This window comes from Microtus pennsylvanicus, chromosome 10 (assembly GCF_037038515.1).
Source record: "Microtus pennsylvanicus isolate mMicPen1 chromosome 10, mMicPen1.hap1, whole genome shotgun sequence".
NCBI lineage: Eukaryota > Metazoa > Chordata > Mammalia > Rodentia > Cricetidae > Microtus > Microtus pennsylvanicus.
Window position 1 is genome coordinate 48282674 of NC_134588.1, and position 17892 is coordinate 48300565.

The 17892-nt window shown below is 54.2% G+C and overlaps 1 protein-coding gene across 2 annotated transcripts in view; it reads right to left on the reverse strand.

The window, feature by feature from the left end:
- Window positions 1–13455, reverse strand: part of Kiaa1614 (KIAA1614 ortholog) — a 31715-nt gene extending 18260 nt beyond the window's left edge. Inside the window, exons 1-4 of one of the 2 annotated variants that reach the window (XM_075988288.1) lie at window positions 13274–13455; window positions 9633–10567; window positions 8905–8968; window positions 1186–1329 (exon numbers count right to left, since the gene is read on the reverse strand). In XM_075988288.1, the coding sequence (XP_075844403.1) occupies window positions 1186–1329; window positions 8905–8968; window positions 9633–10567; window positions 13274–13431 (1301 nt within the window). In that variant the 5' untranslated portion in view covers window positions 13432–13455. Of the gene's footprint in view, window positions 1–1185; window positions 1330–8904; window positions 8969–9632; window positions 10568–12460; window positions 12659–13273 lie in introns of those variants that run through there. The other variant, XM_075988289.1, reaches the window with a different exon arrangement.
- Window positions 13456–17892: the final 4437 nt, after the last annotated feature.

The window sequence follows — 17892 nt, forward strand, 5'->3', positions numbered from 1 at the left end:
CCTAAGCATTCTCATTACCCTAGTACCACACTGATAAAGAAGACAAGCAAAGCCAGTGTGCCCACCATACCTGTGAAGCCGCAGGCCTTGTCATTTACACGGTGGGGCTGCTGGGCCTGCCACGATCTGGCACGGCCTGACGCAGCAGAAGAGCACGGCTAGGGCTGCATCTGTGTGCTAAGGAGTGCTTTAAGATACGCCATGCAAAGAACAAGCCCAATGCCGGGGACGGGCGTGTGGTTTGGGCAGTCACGTAATGACACGCTAGTCCAAGAGTGCCCGATCCTCCTCTTTTCCGTCCCCTCACCCTGGATGTGCTCTCTCGCAGCTCCAGCATGGTGAAGTCACCACAGTACCCACACCTCTGTCTGGCCTCACGGCCAATGGTCCTGCATCCAGCTTTTAACGGGCATCTCAGTGCTGCCCTAGGAGTCCTCCCCTCTAAAGCCTGACCTGAACCCAGGCATCACCCTCTGGCTAGGGGCCCATGAGCATGGTAGTATAACCCTAACTCTAATCAACCCCAGCCCTGCTTAACCCACCTGTCTACCCATCTCTGCGGCCCCACTCCAGTACAAGGACTTATGCTCTGATGTTCAGCAGGCCTGGAGTTCCCCCATGGCCGGCCTCTAAGATGCTCTCTGGCCTTCATGCGGCACTTGACAGACTTCTCTCTTCCAAGCTGACTGCGCTCTGAGCACAGCGTTGCCTCTCACAGATGCCATCCCTTAGAATGGTGCCCCTTCCTCCCTGCCCAGGGAAGATCCACAGCTCCTATAACCCCCATCTTGGAAGCCACATCCTTCTGAGAGCCTCACCTGTCCCTTCCAGGTGGAGCAAATGCTGCCAGCTCTGCACACATGCTTTCCCCCTCTTCCACTAGAACCCCCAGGACTCTCCCTGGAGACTGTGATCTCTATGCCCCCAGAGAGCTCAGGTCACAGAGTTCATTTATCTTCGTAGCTCATCTTATGGGTAATGGTGTGTTGACTGACTAAATGATCATGGCAAGTGCCTGACACAGAAAACATATGCACACACACGCACAGAGAGAGAGGGAGGGAGGGAGAGAGGGAGAGGGGAGAGAAGAGAACAAAGGCATTTGGCTATATTGGAACTACTTGTGCTAGTGACCCTTCCCTGCCACAAGCCCTCCCAGGCCAGCCTGGCTTAGGCTCCACTCACCGGCTGCCCTGAGCAATGGTGGGCACAATGTCATGACTGGCTCGGAGTGGTTGGGTCTTGGCCTTCATGCGAGCATGCTGAGTCAGATGCTTGGCTCCCTCATCCCTGGCACTCAGAACAGGCTCCAGCTTGGGAATGCAGATCCTGCAGGGTAGCACAGGCCGGGATGGACAGCACGGGGATTAAAAGAAAATAACACGGCTTAGGAGGCTTTAACGGAATCAAGCACAGCTCTGCCAGGAAAAGCCTTGTATACACAGCCTTCCCCTTCTAACTCAAACACAGGGCTCCCTCCCCCCACCCCATCCCACCCCCTGAGGCCTGGGGAACACCCTGAGCTCAGACTGGAGCTGGGGAGCCAACCTGACCTTGGATATCTGCTGGGAGGGGCTGGAAAAGGGGCAGGGGAGTCTGGCTGTACTATTGTTCCTCCGGGGCATAAGCAGGAGCTTTTGGAAAGAGGAAAAGGAAGGTCCCTAGGTTATGGATCTGGGCCTGTGCCCAGACAGATGGTCTTTCCATGCATGGTCTCCCCGTCTCCTTCTGTCTCTCAGAGTCCACACACACACCCACGGGAGCCCACACAGAACTGTCCCCAGCTCCTACCAAAGACAGGGCCAAGGCACTGCCTGTCAGTCTCCAGCCTTGGGCAGACATCGTTTTCTAAGTCCTGGTGTTTTCCTCTCAGTCTCAATCCAGACCTGCCAGGAGTCAGCTCAGGGCTCAGACTCGGGGCAGGAGAAACTAGACTGGCTCGGGTTTCCTGATAAGGGTCTTGTGGCAGTGAACCCCGCCCACCAGATGTGCTGCCTCCCCGGTCAGTCCAGAGCTGTCTTCCAGACAGTGGCACACCACCTACTCTGGGTTATGGAAGTAAGAACAACCCACATTCCCCGTGACAAGATGGCTTTCTCTGCACAGTTTGCTTTTCACAGCCGGGCTGGACAAGGGCAGGTGTTCCTGAACTTGACAGATTAGGCGGATGGACTGGAAGGGAATACTGACACACCGCTCAAGGTCGAACATCAATTGAAAACTGAGCAGAGTGACGCAGAAGACAGCCAGCCCCAGTCTCTAGCTTCATTTCACATCCTGTCCCCTTCCTCTGAGGGCGCCAGGGAGAGCAGGGACGTCTGCGGCTGAGGTCAGACAGGCTTTGATGTGACTCCAGCATCCACGCTGTCACACATGCCTGGCTCTGCTCACAGGGAGGCTCCCCAGAAAGAGAACTCAGCCAAAGGTTCAGCAGGGCTTAGCTCTCACACCTGGGGTACCCCTAACTCCCTCCATATGCTGCACCCTGACCTCGGGACGTATGGGGGACTCTCATGACAGGAGTGGACAAAGGCCTTCAGGACAAGGGCTCCTTGGGACACCCTTGAACTGGCTCTGAGCAGATGACGGGTTTTGTTTTCTTCTTGTCATGTGTTCTGAACACCGCTTTGGGCCAGAGGGGGAAGGCTGCAAGCATAAAGGACCATCTGTGCCACGAGCTCTGGCAGGGCGAGGCCAGGCTCGGAAGGAGGGCTTCAGCAGAGTGATGCAAAAACAAAAAAAATTCTTCTCCAGGCTTGCTGCCCCCGCGAGGCCTCCATTGGCAGGAGAGGCTCCCCTGACATGGCTTCCAGAGCTCCCCAAACCGCAGCTGAGAGCAGCTGTGCTCCCGGGGGCTCCGGTTCCGACAGCAGAGATAATGAGGATACCAGGCAGAGGTTCTCCTGCAGCCGCGGGCCTCTGGCTGCCAGCCTGCATGCTCGCAGCCTTCCGGTGACAGCTGTGCTTCTGCGACTGTCGGCGGGCATTTGTCTCAGGCCTGGTGGGCAGGCAGGAGAGCCCCTCGGCAGCTGGCCGGATGCTGCTGCAATCAGCCTTGCCCCCGGGTTTCTAAGCCATTTCCAGCTTTGCTGTTTCCTTTTTGGAACAGCTGTCCACCCCCCACCCCACTTCATCTACAGCCCTGCCTCAGTCTGGCAGACAAAGGTTTCTCCACTGATTAGAAAGGCAGGCTTTCTGGCCGCCTGGAGGCATCTATGCAGCAACCCAGCAAGAGGGGAGGAGAGCAGCAGCCACCTTCACAGACCGCAGCCAAGGTCAGCAAAGCAAGGACGCCTTTGTGCACCCAGGAGGTGGGGGCTCTGCCAGCTGGGGAAGAGTGGGAGGCCTCTCTCTCCTGGGGGGAGGAGCAAGCAGGTACCATCTCCTCACCACAAGTGGCCCTCCATTCCCCAAAGCTGGGGTTCAAACTTCCAACTGAGGAAGACTCTATTCTCATTTGATCCTGGACCAGAGGGATGCACGGAGCCCCAGAGACAATCCTTCCTGTCATGAATTAAAACCCACAATCCCAGCACTTTCAATTCCTTTGGAAATTTCCTGGCCAAGTCAGGCAGTGTGCAGCCAGGCACAGGCAATACTTCCCACAAACAAACAGTATTTATCACCATCTTGAAGCTGAGTTTCTGCAGCCCATTTCCTCTGTGGGCAGGGCACAGGAATAAGGTGCCGAGTGCTTTTCCTCCAGGGTCTCAGTTTTCCATCAGTGAGCATGAGCTTTTATAAAAGAGCGAGGCTCACACCACTACCCTGAGTCTGGGTCTGAGGTCCCCACTCAGGGGGCATTTGGACCACAGGACTGGCTCTTGTGGAGTGGTCACCCAAAGAACTACTTACTTGGGGAAGCTCAAGGCCACCGATGTGTCCGAGCCCTTGCCTCCACCCCTCTGCTAGCTGCATCCTGACGACAAAGGGAGCCTGTGACTCTGGCCCTTTGCTCCAGGCCGGGTTCTTAGAGCGGGGACAAGTTAAGCAGTGACTTTAGCACCCCAAGAGCTGGGCAGATCAGGAGAGCCGTAGCTCTCACAGTCAGAAAAGTCAAGGGGACAGAGACATTTCTCTGTAGCCAGCATAAACCAGGATTACACTGATAAACTCCAGCAAGTCTGGGGTTAACCCCTTCACCTCAGGAAGGGGAATCAGGACTAGACCCCAGGATGCAAACAGTGATGGGAGAGCCCGGAGCACACAGAGAACATCTAAGGCCTTTGCTTAGTTACGTTCCACTTGTGCATATCAAAGCCTTGCTGGCCAAGGACAGAGGTCTTTACTGTTGCTTCTGGGGGAAGAAGGAGTGGGTCTGAACTGGCTGGAGAGCTCAGGCTTGTGGGGTGTACCCTTCTTCAGCCTGCAGGACAAGCAGGTGGTTTACAGTGTGTCAGGGTGACCTGCCCACATCCTCAGCCCTAGGCCATTTCTTCCTAGTGGTGTCAACTGTTGAGTGCATTCAGGGGCGAGTCTGTTCCCTCACCTGCTAATCTGGGAGAAATGGTCTCTTCAAACATGGTTAGCATTTACTACTGTTGCTTCTATTATTAGCACGGAGTCACTTCTACCCCTTCACTCAAGGTGTGGGGACCCTGGAGCATGAACTAAGGTCACCTGCCAGTGAGACTACCCTGCTGCTGGCAAGGAAAAGGCATGTTTAGAAGTGACAATCAGTGGGCAATATGAGAGGGCTTGCTGGGTTTGCTCTAGAGTGTCAAAAGCTTCTGATGGGCTCTGTTGGAAAGGTTACTTCCACACGGGACAGGAGGAGGCTGGCAGGGAGCAGAGGAAGCTCACGCTCTTCTTTCCACGAAGAGAAAGAAAGGTCTCTGGCAGGTCAGAACAGGTCTGTCCCACATCTCCAATGATGACAAATGACAAATCCCCCAATGAAGCCCAGAACAAGGCCTGACACTGGCCAGGTCAGCACTGCCTGGGTTCACGGGCACACGGGCAGCCAGAGTGGCAGATGTCGGAGACATTCCCAGAAAGGCCTTCAGCGAAGTCAGCTGAGTCCCGCCTTGAAGCTGTCCACTTCTGTGAGCTCCTCCCTGCTCAGCCACAATGAGAATTTTGTGTGGAGTTAGCGTGGCATAGGACAGTACACCTGAAGGTTCCAGCAATGGCTTTCCGTGGGATCAGCACAGGGGACAGAACACTGGGCACTGGGGAACTGGTTAAGCACTAATGGCTCAGTGTATTGTTCCGCTGTGTTTTCTTTTTCCTTTGAGTCTCTTGGGACTGCAAGTGCAGAGCTTTCTTTGTGTCTGTACATCTACATGGCTGGTGCAGGATAAGGGTAAGCAAGCCACATGGGGTTCAGCCACTTTCAGTGACTTCTTGCCCTGGGTGCTCCTCAACAACCTCTAGGCTCCCTAGAATGCTGGAGCTGAGTGTCTTGTCCCCTAGTCTTGCTACAGGGCTCATAACTCTCTGGCACTCTGGGCCCAGAAAATACAAAAACTAGCCAGTGAGTCAAGATGGCTTCCAAACGCTCTTCCCAGGTCCCACAGGGCTCACATCCACCTGTGTTTCCAGGAGCTAAGGTCCTCCTTCTGTGCAGGAGGAGGCCGTGGGGGCAGGAAGGAGTCCGCTGGATGCCTCTGCATTCAGGTGAGCTCTCATTCCAGCTCTCCCCGGATCACCACACATTCCACCTCAGATGCTCCCAAGCGTCTCTTCAGCCTCACCCATCTGGAATGCTCCTTCGGCTTCCGCCCAGACCCTTGCAAGCCCACACAGGTCTAGCTGTCCGGGAGCCCTCCATCAGTTCTCTCCTGCCTGCCTCTGACGGACGTTTTATGAGCACCTGTTCCTGCCTCCAGGGATTCAAGGAGAAAGGCACCAGTAAAGGCACTGGTGGCAGTAGGGGTGGGCAGTGCCAGCATGCAGAGTGGTGACAGTAGTGGGGGGTTCCACCGGAAAGCTCACTCACACACACAGCTGGCCCATACATCTCCTCTCCCACAGCAGAGAACAGGCCAGGCTGGAGGGAGACAAAAGGCCCTAGATCCCCGGCCCAAGGGTTGCTTACCCAAGGGCTGGCCTATAGAGACATGGAAAGGACAGCTCAAGGCAGTGCCCCATAGGCAGTCAGGGCAGAGGCCTGGGGGCCTGAGTACAAGTCCTGACTCCACGTCACCTGGCCTCCTCTAGAGGCTCTCTGCCAGTAAAGCCGGAACAATGACTAAGATGTGTGCGCAGACAAAGTGAGATGCAGAAACAGCACTTACATAGCACCTGGCACAGAGCCAGAGGGTGAAAATGGCAGTGGCTGGCCTGCTCTGTCATCTGGCCACTAGTATATTTTAGCCCCAGAGGGCTGAGCAAAAGCCTGACCCTTAATAGAGAACAACCCTGCGCACAGGGGATGGAGGTCTCCTGCAGGATCTGAGGCCCTGAGTCTTTAGGTGGCTCACCTCCATGGCTGACTCCTTCGGGCCTTGCAGCAAGCTGGCCCAGATACCCCAGACTCGAACACTGGACTCTGCAATCAGTGCCATTCCGTGAGCTAGCCATCTTACCTTGCGGAACAGTAACAATTAGGAACATGTTGGGCTAACCTGGCTGTCACGGTTCTTTGATTATAACATGAATTATCCAGATTCTAAACTTGACTGAATGGGAAGCAGACCCATTTGCTTTTCAAGCCCTGAGAAGGTCTGCAATGCTTTAAGAGTGAAGCGCCACGGCACACATTGAGGGGTGGCCACTGTGCCACGGCACGCACTGGTGGGTGGCCACTGTGCCACGGCACGCACTGGTGGGTGGCCATTGAAATGGTCAGCTGCCACCTCAGAGCACTGCTCTGCCCAGGGTCCTACACTCCTAGCACAGACCCTGAGCCCAGGACCCAAATGCTCTGTGGCACTCCTGGGGCGCAGAGCCAAGAGAAGCCAAGTCTCTGGGCAATGTAGTTCCGTTGTTATAGCGTCATTAAGACCATCTCACTCAGATGGGAGCCCTGCAATGTCTTGGGGTATCGCAGTGGGGTTGGCACTTTCTCTTCCTTGAATCTATGCTCCCTGGCCCTTCAGCCAGTTTCTACCTAGCAGGGACTTGACCTTCATGCCTGTGGCTCTATATGCCAGGCACTCAAAGGAGACATTTTGTTAGTATTTGAACAGGGTCCTAAAACAAGTTTGTCTGTTTTTCTCTGTGTGTGTGTATCTCCCCTCAGACACATACACTGATTCAGCATATCACACGCACGCGCGCACGCGCGCGCACACACACACGGGAATCATACAATACATATACATACAAGCCATACCTGAGATCTCTTTGTCTGTCTGTCTCTTTTTGAGACAAGGTTTCACTATGTAACCCAGGCAGGCACGGGACTTGAGGCCATTGCCTCAGCCTGCCAAGGGGCGAGATGCCAGCCATGCGCCATCAAACCTGACTCTCATGCGTGACCCTGCCACATAGCCCATGGGTAGAGACGGCCTGCCAGGTTAAACTAAACTAGGAGTCTAGTCCTGGGAGCTCTAAACATCCTCACAGGCACGTGTGAAAGTCCTTCCCTCTCCTGGCCCAGTCACTCCTTCACTACTTATCTCAGTGCAAGCCAGGGGCTGCCTTCTTTCTCTGAGGACTTCACAGCTGTATGTCCTTGTGAGGGAGCTAGGGTGGCCTGGGGAGACTGGGGACTGGGTGAGTGGGAGAGTGCAGCACTGAGGGGGAGGGCTCCACAGGGATGCAGCTACAGAGAGGACACAGGGAGCAGAGGATGCTGAAGACCATAGGGGCAGGGCCAGATAAGGATGTGATGAGAGGCTGAGGACAGCAGCCAGGAAGGCAGAAGAGACCAGACATAAATACAGAGGGACTAAAGGGCCAGGCATCCCTCTTTCCACACCCTTCTCCCACCGCCAGCTGAGCGCAACCCTGATTACCTGACTCTGGGCACCCTCAGCTTGCTAGAGCAGAAGCAGAGATAGGGCTATGTTTCCCAAATTTACATGCTGGAATCTCACCCCCAGTGTGATGGGATCAGGAAATGGGGACTGATCACCACCCTTGAACTGCACGCATGACATGCCTGAGGTTTCTAAGTTACCTGCTGCGTTTTGTTACAGCAGCCAGCATGGGCTAAGGAAGGCCGAGGTCTTACCCGGGTTCTGAGGAGGACAATAGGCTACACGGGGAGCAGCCTGACCAATAAGAACACAGCTGACAGCTGTGGGCAGACATCATGGGACTCTGCAGAGACTGATGTCACGTGCAGCTGTGGAAATGCGAGCCACTCCCAGTCCCAGGGCCCAGCTCAGCCTCATGGACCAACATCCCAGCAAAGGCTAAGGCTGGGGCCAACCTCCGAGTGGGCATTTGTTCAGACCTCCACGTAGCCCCCACCACACCTCTCTTTCCACTCTTCCAGGCACAGGACAGCGCCTCAATCCACCCACCATACTCTGGACACAGCTTCCCTGAAACAATGATGGAGGGGCAAGAAAACAATCTGTGGGCCCCAGTGAGAGGCTGGAGGGGAAACGCTTAATCCTGAGCCCAGCACATTCCTCTGATTAGGGAAAGAATAGGAGGAGTTAGAGTTTTGGGTTCCTGTACTTTCCCTAAAAATTTTCACATCCATGCCCTTCAGCTTTGCAATAACCCTGTGAACTAATCAGATAGCTATGACGTCTCAACTCCTCCTGCTCAAAAGAAACAGAAGCCTGGGCAGGGGAAACAGCCTCCAGGACACAGAGCAGGTAATGGGAAGGCTCTGCAGATCTCTGCACCCAGCAGTACCGTCCACAGAGTCTCAAGGACGATGGTTGGCCGCGGCCACTATCCACTGGTGAAGGTTTGCCTTTTTATCCTCGGGCCTTTGCAAGGTTCCCTGATGTTCTAGGGCAGAGTAAAGGAGGAATGGAGGTAAGGAGGAGCCCTTACCTGCTCTGACCTGAGTCCTGCAGGGGGGTGCCCGAGTCCCAGTCCACGTCTCCCGCTGGTCTCTCTAGGGCCCAGAGCAGAAGCAGAGATCAGGACAGAGCCACCAACTGGGCTGTCAGCTGCTACTCAGTGAACACGGGAGAGATGCTCTGCTCCCTGTGTGGGCTGTAGGCCCATGTTCCCCAAAATTCACACACTGAAGTCTAATGTCCAGGATGATGGGATTAGAAAGTGGGGAACTGGGACCCAGGTTCTGGTCTGAGAAGTGGAGGCGCAGGCGGTCACAAAGACTGAGTGAACCCAGAGTGGCTGAAGAGGACCCCACACATGCCCTGCTCAAGGATGTCATTTGGAGTGTGAGCACACCCCCGCAACAGTGCTCCTGTGGCACTCTGTCCAACCTCTGCAGGGAAGTGCTCCTGCCTGCTAGCCCACCCGAGGACACAAAGCACAACGGGGTGACACAGGACAACATCAGAGGGAGAGCAAAAGGCCACAAGGCACAGGGAAGAGTCACATAGCCTCTGTCCCCAAGCACAAAGGATGGCTCCCACTGATCTGGAGGACCACAGGGTGTGAGGCAGCGAAGGCTGCCTGTGAGCTATAAAAGGACCTTATGTTCCAGCTGGACACCGATTATTTGGGTGACATTATCGTGCTCTCCCATCTTTCCAGTTTCCCTACAAGTTCCCACTTGTTCCAAACCAGGCCAGCAAAATGAGACTCACCTGATGCAGCCCTGTCCCAGGATGGAGTCCGGTCTGGGCTTCCCACCGAGGAAGAACCCTGTCTGGAAACTTTCAGCATCTCCTGCAGCAGGAGGCGGTTCCTTTCCACTTGTTCAGACAGGGACAAAACGTTTGTCCCAGTGCCCAGCGCCCCCAGGCCACCAGCTCTCCGGAACATCTCTGGCAGGTCTGTTCTGGGGACTAAGTCCTCCTTGGAGGTTGTTAGGGTTCTATTGTCTAGATCTCCCTCTGTCACCACACCATCTCCAAGTAAGTAGGGTCTTCTCTTCTTCAGGCTGCTCAGGTGGGTGGTTTTACAGGGACCAGGCCCCTCTGGCTGGCCCACAGAAACCTGGTTGTTGGGGCTCTCTTGTAAAGAGCCAGATCCTGGTGCTGGGCCATCCCCATGATCAGCCAGCAGCCACGCTGCTTCTGGAGACCACAGGCTTTGTCCATTGCAGCTCCCGAGACCAGGGGTAGATGGCCTGGATCCACCATTCCTGGCAGGCTTCTTCTCATTAACACTGCTGTCTAGCTGCCCATCAGTCTGGTTCTGAGCATGGGAAACCAGCAGGGTATCTGGTAGAGGAGAGCCCTCAAGTAGGCTCCAGACAGCTTCGGGCTTGACTTGGCAGCATTTGGATTTGGGGGGCGATGGATGCTCATAGGAAGTGGGGCAGGGATTTGCCCCCTGTTTTCTTGCTGTCATTTTCTCCTTCAAGGCCTTCACCTTGGACTCGAGCACAGAAGGGCCTTGGAGCTGCAGCTTCCATGTCCTGGGAGGCTTGGGAGCTACCAGGCTAGGCGTCCAGTCTCCCTGGAGGCAGAGCATGGGTCCTGGGAGAGGTCCGCTGTCCGGCAGCTCTGGACCATTTCTGGCCACAGCTGGAGTCACTTGCATGGTGCTGGTTGTTCTGCTCCCTGACTTGAATGCTCTGCAGGATAAAGGAGAAGCTGAAACCCTGTACCTGGATGGCCCAGGAACCTGCTTGGTCCCCCAGAGTGCTCTGATATGGACCCCTGCTCAGATATCAAGACAGAGTAGAGGGGTGTTCACTACATAATGTGAACACACACCAGAAAGGACAAGTCAAAGAACAGTATGAACACATTACTGCTGAACTTATGAGTAATGTTCTTTCATGGGTGAGGAGGGGAACGGAGGTGTTTCCTGGAGCATGGACAACTTACCAGTGTTTACACTATTGAAGAAAATGACACTGTTTCCCTAGCAACCACTAACTGTCAACAGTCCCTCCGAGGGTCTGGGACCTTATGTGTGCTGTGTTCCTAGCTTTTCTAACCCCATTTTACAGGCAAGCAAAGCAAGGCTTCAAACAACAAATCCTATGACAAATGTGGAGTACTGTGAAAAGCAGTGTGATTTCCCAACCCTGGGCTAAAGGATGGCCTCGGAGAATGCTGGCTAATGGCCAACATGCTCCTCCTTCTGGGTGAAGGACCTGGGCCTCCAGTAGAAGGGGTGCCTGCCAGCCTCATGCCAACCCCAATGCAGAAGTCATTGACTAAGGGTCAAGCCGTACTCAAGAGGAGACAGGGACAGTCACAAACTAAGACTTTTCAAACATTTCAACATTCTCTAAAATAATTCCGACATGTCTGTGTTAGAATCTTCTTTTTTCACAGGTGGGGAAACTGAGGTATGGAGAAATTACACCCCATGGCTGCCACGGGGGAAGCCCAGCTTGTAACCAAAGCTTTTCACTCCAAGCCCAGGGCTCTGCCAGGACAGTTAGCATTTAACTGCAGCCCCTTATTCTTAGGTAAGATCTGAGTCCGCAGAGGTCACAAGCCTCACCAGTGTGACACAGCCCGGAGGTGGCTGGGCTGATTCCAACAGCCTTCCAAAAGGAAAGAAGCAACTGTCTTACTCACTGTCCAAGCTCCTGGGTCTTAATGGTTACTCTGTCAGGCCACTCTGAGGAATCATCCTAACGTCTAGATGTGTCCCATATAAAGTAAAGTCTGTGAATAAGAATCCATGCATAAATGGCAGATGAGGAGCTAATTACTCCCTTCACACAATACAGATCCACCATAAGAAGTTCTTAAAGGGTTAACTTCCTCTACAGTCACTTATTATAAATCAGTTTATATGCTTTTCGGGGATATAAATTAAGTTTCACGGAAGTAAATCTGTGAAGTTTAAGGATTGTCTTTAGGACAAAAGTCATCTCCTCTACCGGATCATCTAAGCAGCAGGTCTCACTCAACCTGTGGGTCTAGACCCCTTTGGGGGGTCGAAAGACCCTTCCACAGGGTCGCCTAAATCATTGGAAAACACAGATATTTACATTACGATTCACAACAGTTGCAAAACTACAGTTGTGAAGTAGCAACGAAAATAATTTTAAGGTTGGGGGTCAGCACAACATGAGGAACTGTATTAAAGGGTGTTAACATTAGGAAGGTTGAGAACCAGAGATCTAGACTACACTATGTTTATCTTTGCAGCCCAGCTACCTCTTCTCTGAGGTCCAATCCAGAGGCCAGGGTTGGGATTGTAACATGAGCCCTTTCATTAAAACCCAAAGATCTTCAGGGCCAGTAAACTCTAGAACTGCACTCCAGAAATTCTTGTCTGCAGACCTTAAAGAACAAGACGCTCCCGGTGAAGGCCTCTGGATGGTCTTTCCGGAAGACGGTTATGGAGCCCTCCACTCCAAGTCAGGAAAACTTGAACGAAAATGGACGTGAAGAGCGGGCCTCCTCAACCCTTCCGGCTCTAAGGAGGTGGGAGGTCGGGTCTCGGCGGCCCAGGTCCCCTCTGCGCCCCGCCACCCCGCCCGGCTCCTCTCCGTACTCACTGAGCGTGGAGCGCTGGCTTCACTGCCGCCTCCATCCCCTGCATCCCTCGGAGAGGCGAGGCCTCAGCCCGCGCTCCCAGTCCCGGGCCGCTGCAGAGTCCCGGGAAGGACTCGCCCTAAATCCGGGCAGGCGGGAGTGTGGCCCGAAGGCCTCGCCCCTGGGAGGGCGTCCGGCCCCGGGGCCTGCCAGGCGAGGCCGGGCTGGCGGGTGTGCGCTGCGCCCCAGGCCCCGCCGCGACCGCTACTCACAGGCTTCGCCAGAAGGTGTAAGGCCCAGCGGGCGGGCGGCCTGAGGGGCCGGCCCGGGAAGAGAGGGCGAGGAAGGCGAGAGGAGGGGCGGCGGAAGGGGCTGGAGGAGCCGCGACCTCGGCCTGTCCCCACCCCCAGCCTCCCTCTCCTCCCGGGGTCGTGGCCGCTCCTACGGGGCGCACGCTGGCATCCCGAAGCAGCCGCGGCTCGGCTCCCCTCACAGACGGCGGGGGATGCGCCCCGAGTGTGGGGCGCACCGGCTGCCACCGGGCAGTGTCCCGGACGCCGAGCAAACCCTCCCTGGGCACGCGGGCGCGAAAGCGGAGAGGAGCCGAGGTAATGGTGGAGCGCAGCCAGGGCGCCGGAGGTGCCACGCTTCAACCCACCACACCAGCTCCGCTAGAGGGGAAGCTGAGGAACGCTGGCGGTAGAGAACGTTTCGGGTGGAGTAGGTGTGCTTCCCCGAAGAACCGACCCCATCGCCCTTGGGCGCCCTGCTAGGTCAAGGTCGTTGGCCGCTCCGCGGAGCGGAGACGCCTGAGCTAGCCGGAGTGGACTGCTCACCCTGGCAGCCAGAAGTGGGGTCTGCCTTGCCAGCCGCATTGGGAAGGGACCGGTTCTCCGGGCGCTGAGGATTCCCGAACAGAGCTGGGTTCAGGCCTCTGCTGAAGGAGCGATAGAGTGCTGACAACTGTGCCCCAGATCCCTGGAGCATTCTCCATGGAACAAGAGGGAGGTGACCACGTCTCTCTAATGTCCAAACCCATTTTTTGAGGGGGGGGGGGACAGTAAGAGGAACCAGAATATATCAAAAACCTCTGAAAAGAGAACACGCTCATTCATCGTCCCTTTCGCCAGCACGTTTTACCTCAACTAGAGTATTTAATCTTTTGTGCGGGTCAGCGGCTAGAAGGCAGTGTAGCTACTGCGCAAAACTAAAGGTCTGAGCAGGGCACATAAGCGAAAAGCCAGTTCTGCCCCGTGGTGTGGGTCTGTAATCGCAGCTGATCCCGAGACTGAAGCAGGAGGATCTGCTAGTTCAAGGCCAACCTAGTCAATCTAGTGAGACCCTTTCTCGAAATGCAAAGTGAAGAAATGGGCTGAGGATGTAGTGCATGGGTAGAGAATTTGCCTAGTGTGCCAGAGGTCCTGGGTTCAGTCTGGGTACTCAGAAACCAAAAGGATGTCTGCCTTCCCTGGTCTGTGGGAGGGAGACTCTGGGCAGGTAATGGGTCCTGATCGGAGCAGACCATCAGGAACTGACAGCAGGACCAATTTAGGAACCAGAGATGTTATCCAGGGCAAACCCCCGTGTAAGTGAGCGAGTCCAACTCACGCAGCTCTGGTGAGCAGAGTCAGGGGCACCTTCCTGCCATGTTTCCAGAATAAGTAGTTTCTTAAACGAGGCAGTTCTGCTTTGGTTTAAATGCTGATCACATCACGATATGGTGCTGACTCAAATCATGGTGTGTGTGTGGGGGGGGTCTGTCTACCCGGGCAGGCATTCTGTGACTTCAGGAGTCCAGCACTATCGTCCCTTTGTGAACAGTGAACAGTCAGGACCAAGCTAGAAAGTGCAGGTCTCCAAGAACTTAAGGACCTCGATCATCACGCTGTTCAGTGCGGATGTTCGCGTCTGTAGCATCATATGAGATGTTTAGTCTTTAAAATCTCAAATAGAGTTGGGCGGTGGTGGCACACGCCTCACACTCGGGAGGCAGAGGCAGGTGGCTCTCTGTGAGTTCCAGACCAGCCAGTGCTACACAGTGAGACCCTGTCAACAAAGTAAACAAACCAAACACTTAGAATCAGGTTGGGATGTAGCTCAGCCGGGAAATAGCAAGCGGGAAGCCCTGGGTTTGGGTTTGATGCTGGCACTACATGAACTGGGTTGTACACACTTGTAATCCTACCACTTAAGAAAACAGGTAGGAGGACCACAAGCCCCAGTATCCAGTAGTTGCTCTGTCCCACGAGGCTGGGTGTCTCAGCTGGTCTTCTGTGTACGCTGGCATCCCGAGGAAGTGGGCTCCAACGCCGGCGAAGGAATGGATGTGCTGCCAAGGCAAGGGCATGCAGGCAAAGAATGGGCAACCCCTTCCTTCTTCCCTCGTCCCTACACAAGCTTCCAGCAAAAGCGGTGGCTCAGATTAAAGGTGTTCTTACTGCCTCAAGATCCAGACCACAAGTATGCCCCCCATTTCTGGATTGTAGTTCATTCCAGATACAGTCAAGTTGACAACCAAGGATAGCCGTCACAGAGCCCATACACATAAAACTGAATAATAATAATGGTAATTATTTGGGGGGTACATTTTTCAATACAGAAAATGTGCTGCCAAGGAGGGGGTGGCTCTTCTCTGGATTCTACCTGCCATACCTTATTCCTGCTGTCCAAGGTAAACCCTGAAAACAGGTTAGCCTCTTATGTGTTTGACAGACAGCATCCAGTACAGTTGCTGCCTGCCACTGGGACCTACAAAACTGAGGGACTTCATAGGCTCTTAAAGCTTTACAAAACTTGAATGATATAGTGTGCCTTCACTTTGGCAATGTGGAAATCTGAGGTCCAGAGACAGTGACTTGCTCTGGGCCACACAGCTGGCTCCAAGGCAGTGTGCCTTGCTTCTCTGAAACCCGATTCACACCAGGGCTCCTGGTCCCTTCCTGCGGCAGAAGTTAATGATCTGTAAGGCAGATTTCTGAAAGTTTCAAGGAAGGTTTAATGTTTAAAGGAGCCCTGCCTTCCCTCCAGCCCTCTACGATGGAAACAGTCACCTTCGGTTTACACATTAATCTGTCTAGGGAAGAGGGGAAGCCTCCAATCCTAAATATAGCAAAGAGCAAATTCTTTACATTCTATGTTAAATCATCTTGTCACGTGGGTGTGGTAGGTTATAATCCCACTGCTCAGGAATCTGAAGCAAAGGGAATGCCACAGATTTGAGACTAGCCTGGGCTATATGTATAGGAAGTACCAGTCCCTCTAGGGCTGCATAGCAAGGCCTGTCCCAAACAAACCAGCAAGGCTTCATCACGCCATCCATATTTCAGAGAACGCCTTTCTCTTAGGCCAGATTCCGCTTGTTTCCACAGATATCTGTTGAGCTCCTGTGTGTGTCAGGGACTGCGGAACAGAAGGAAGCACCGTAGATTATGACCTTGAGGAGTTTGCAGCAAAATTGAAGCAGGAAGGGGCAGGCCCGTCGACTTTTGTGTTCTAGTCTCAGGTCAGTCTAACGCAGGGTGGTGTAGACTGCTCTCAGGAACAGCTGACTGAGGTGAGGTGTCGTGTGGGAAGTGGTGTCGCTGAGAATGGGGGCTCAGAACGAGCAGAGGACAGCCAGTGGTAGGGAGATGCATTGAGAAGGAATAGCATGTATGTCTATGTACACAGCATAGACGGGTGTGAGCGTGCCCGGCCAAACGAACGGCGCCTCACCCTTTTGAGCAGCTACGGGGACCACTCTCCTAGAAGCCTCTGATTCACCTTCGGTGAAGGACAGGCAGGCCTCCCCTCCTCCCCAGCTTCTCCACGGTGCTCTGAACCCAGCAGGGCTGAGGAGCCCAGGTGTGAATCGGGTTTCACTTAGGACAGAGAAAGGAGAAAGATTGTCCTTCCAGCTCACAAGGCTAGAGTCCAGCCAAGCAGAAACAAGGTGGGGGAGATTTGTCCATGCCCTGCTGCACAGACTAAGGGAGCTCGCCCAGCTGGAAACCTGTCTTTCCCCAGCTCTCCTGTCTTGTACTAGGGCAGGCATGTGGTGAAGGAAGGAGGCAGCTGGCCCCAGCAGCAGGTCTTATAGGCAGGACATTCGAACATCTCTTCAGTGGGGACCAGACTCGGTGCTCTGTGCCCCTCTGGTACCTGGGACCCTAGGGACAAGACAGACCAAGGCACGTGCAGACTCCCTGGTCACTGGCAAAAGAGTACTTCCATGGTCTCCTCCATGGGCATTCATTCTTTTGGGATGGAGAGGACCCCGGAATCTACGTCCTGATGGGCTTGTCAGGCAATCTGAAGCCCACAGGTCCCTCCAGCCTCAGCTCTCGCAAACCTCAGCAGTTGCCCACAGTGCTGAGCTGCTTATGTATCCCCAGCTGTGGAGGCTGATTCTGTCTCCTTGCTCTTTGCCCAGGCTTCAGTCCAGTCACCCGAGGATCCTGCCACTGAGAACACCTCCATTCATGTATTAAAGCCTTAATCCCTATTATGGCTGTTGGAAGATGAGGTTCTTGGGAGGTAGTTAAGTCATAAGGATGAGTCCCCGCAATGGGAGGGGGGACTTTACAGGAAGAGATGCTGGTGAACTTGCTTTCTCTCTGCCAACCCCTTTCCTGACAAATGAGAACAGAAATAAACCAGGAGCAGGGTCCTCACCAGACCCCACCCAGACCTCCTCCCTAGCTCACAGATGTCAGGACTAGGAGAAAAGTGTCTGTCCCCCCAAGCTACTCAATCTACTGTATTTCTTTCTTTTTCTGTTTTTTTTTTTTTTTGAGAAAGGGTCTCTTGTAGCCCAGGTTAGCCTTTAGTTCATCTGTATATTAAAGATGACCTTGAGCTCCCAATCCCCCTGCCTACTCAGTAGTACCACAGGTGTGCTCCACCACAGGTGTGCTCCGCCACAGGTGTGCTCCACCACAGGTGTGCTCCGCCACAGGTGTGCTCCGCCACAGGTGTGCTCCGCCACAGGTGTGCTCCGCCACAGGTGTGCTCCGCTACGCTCATCCATAGCATCCTATCCTGTCCGATTCTATCGAAACACTGACAGAACATTTTCCCATTAGAAAAATCCCTATAGTAGCCTGGTGTCTGCTCCTCCCTGTGTCCCTGGCTACACAAAGTCTGTCAATGGCTAAGGAAAAAGGCTGCCTAAGAACTTCTGCATGCCAAGTAGACTTAGGTTTCTTTCAAGGGCTTTGAGCATCCACTCCAAACAGCCCATCATGCCCTAGACTCTTTGAGAAAGGTATTCAGGGGCAAGGCCAGGACCAGCCTTCAGGCTTCTGACTGACGTGCTCCTGATCTTCTGCTCGCCTAGGTCTTTTCACACAGCCCATCTTCCCCAGAAGGCCACTGATCACAGACAGCAGTGTTTTCTTACACCCCAGTTCTGAGATAGCCTGGTAATTTGGAAGTAAAATACATATCAGATAAAATAATGGAGAGGGAGAAGAGG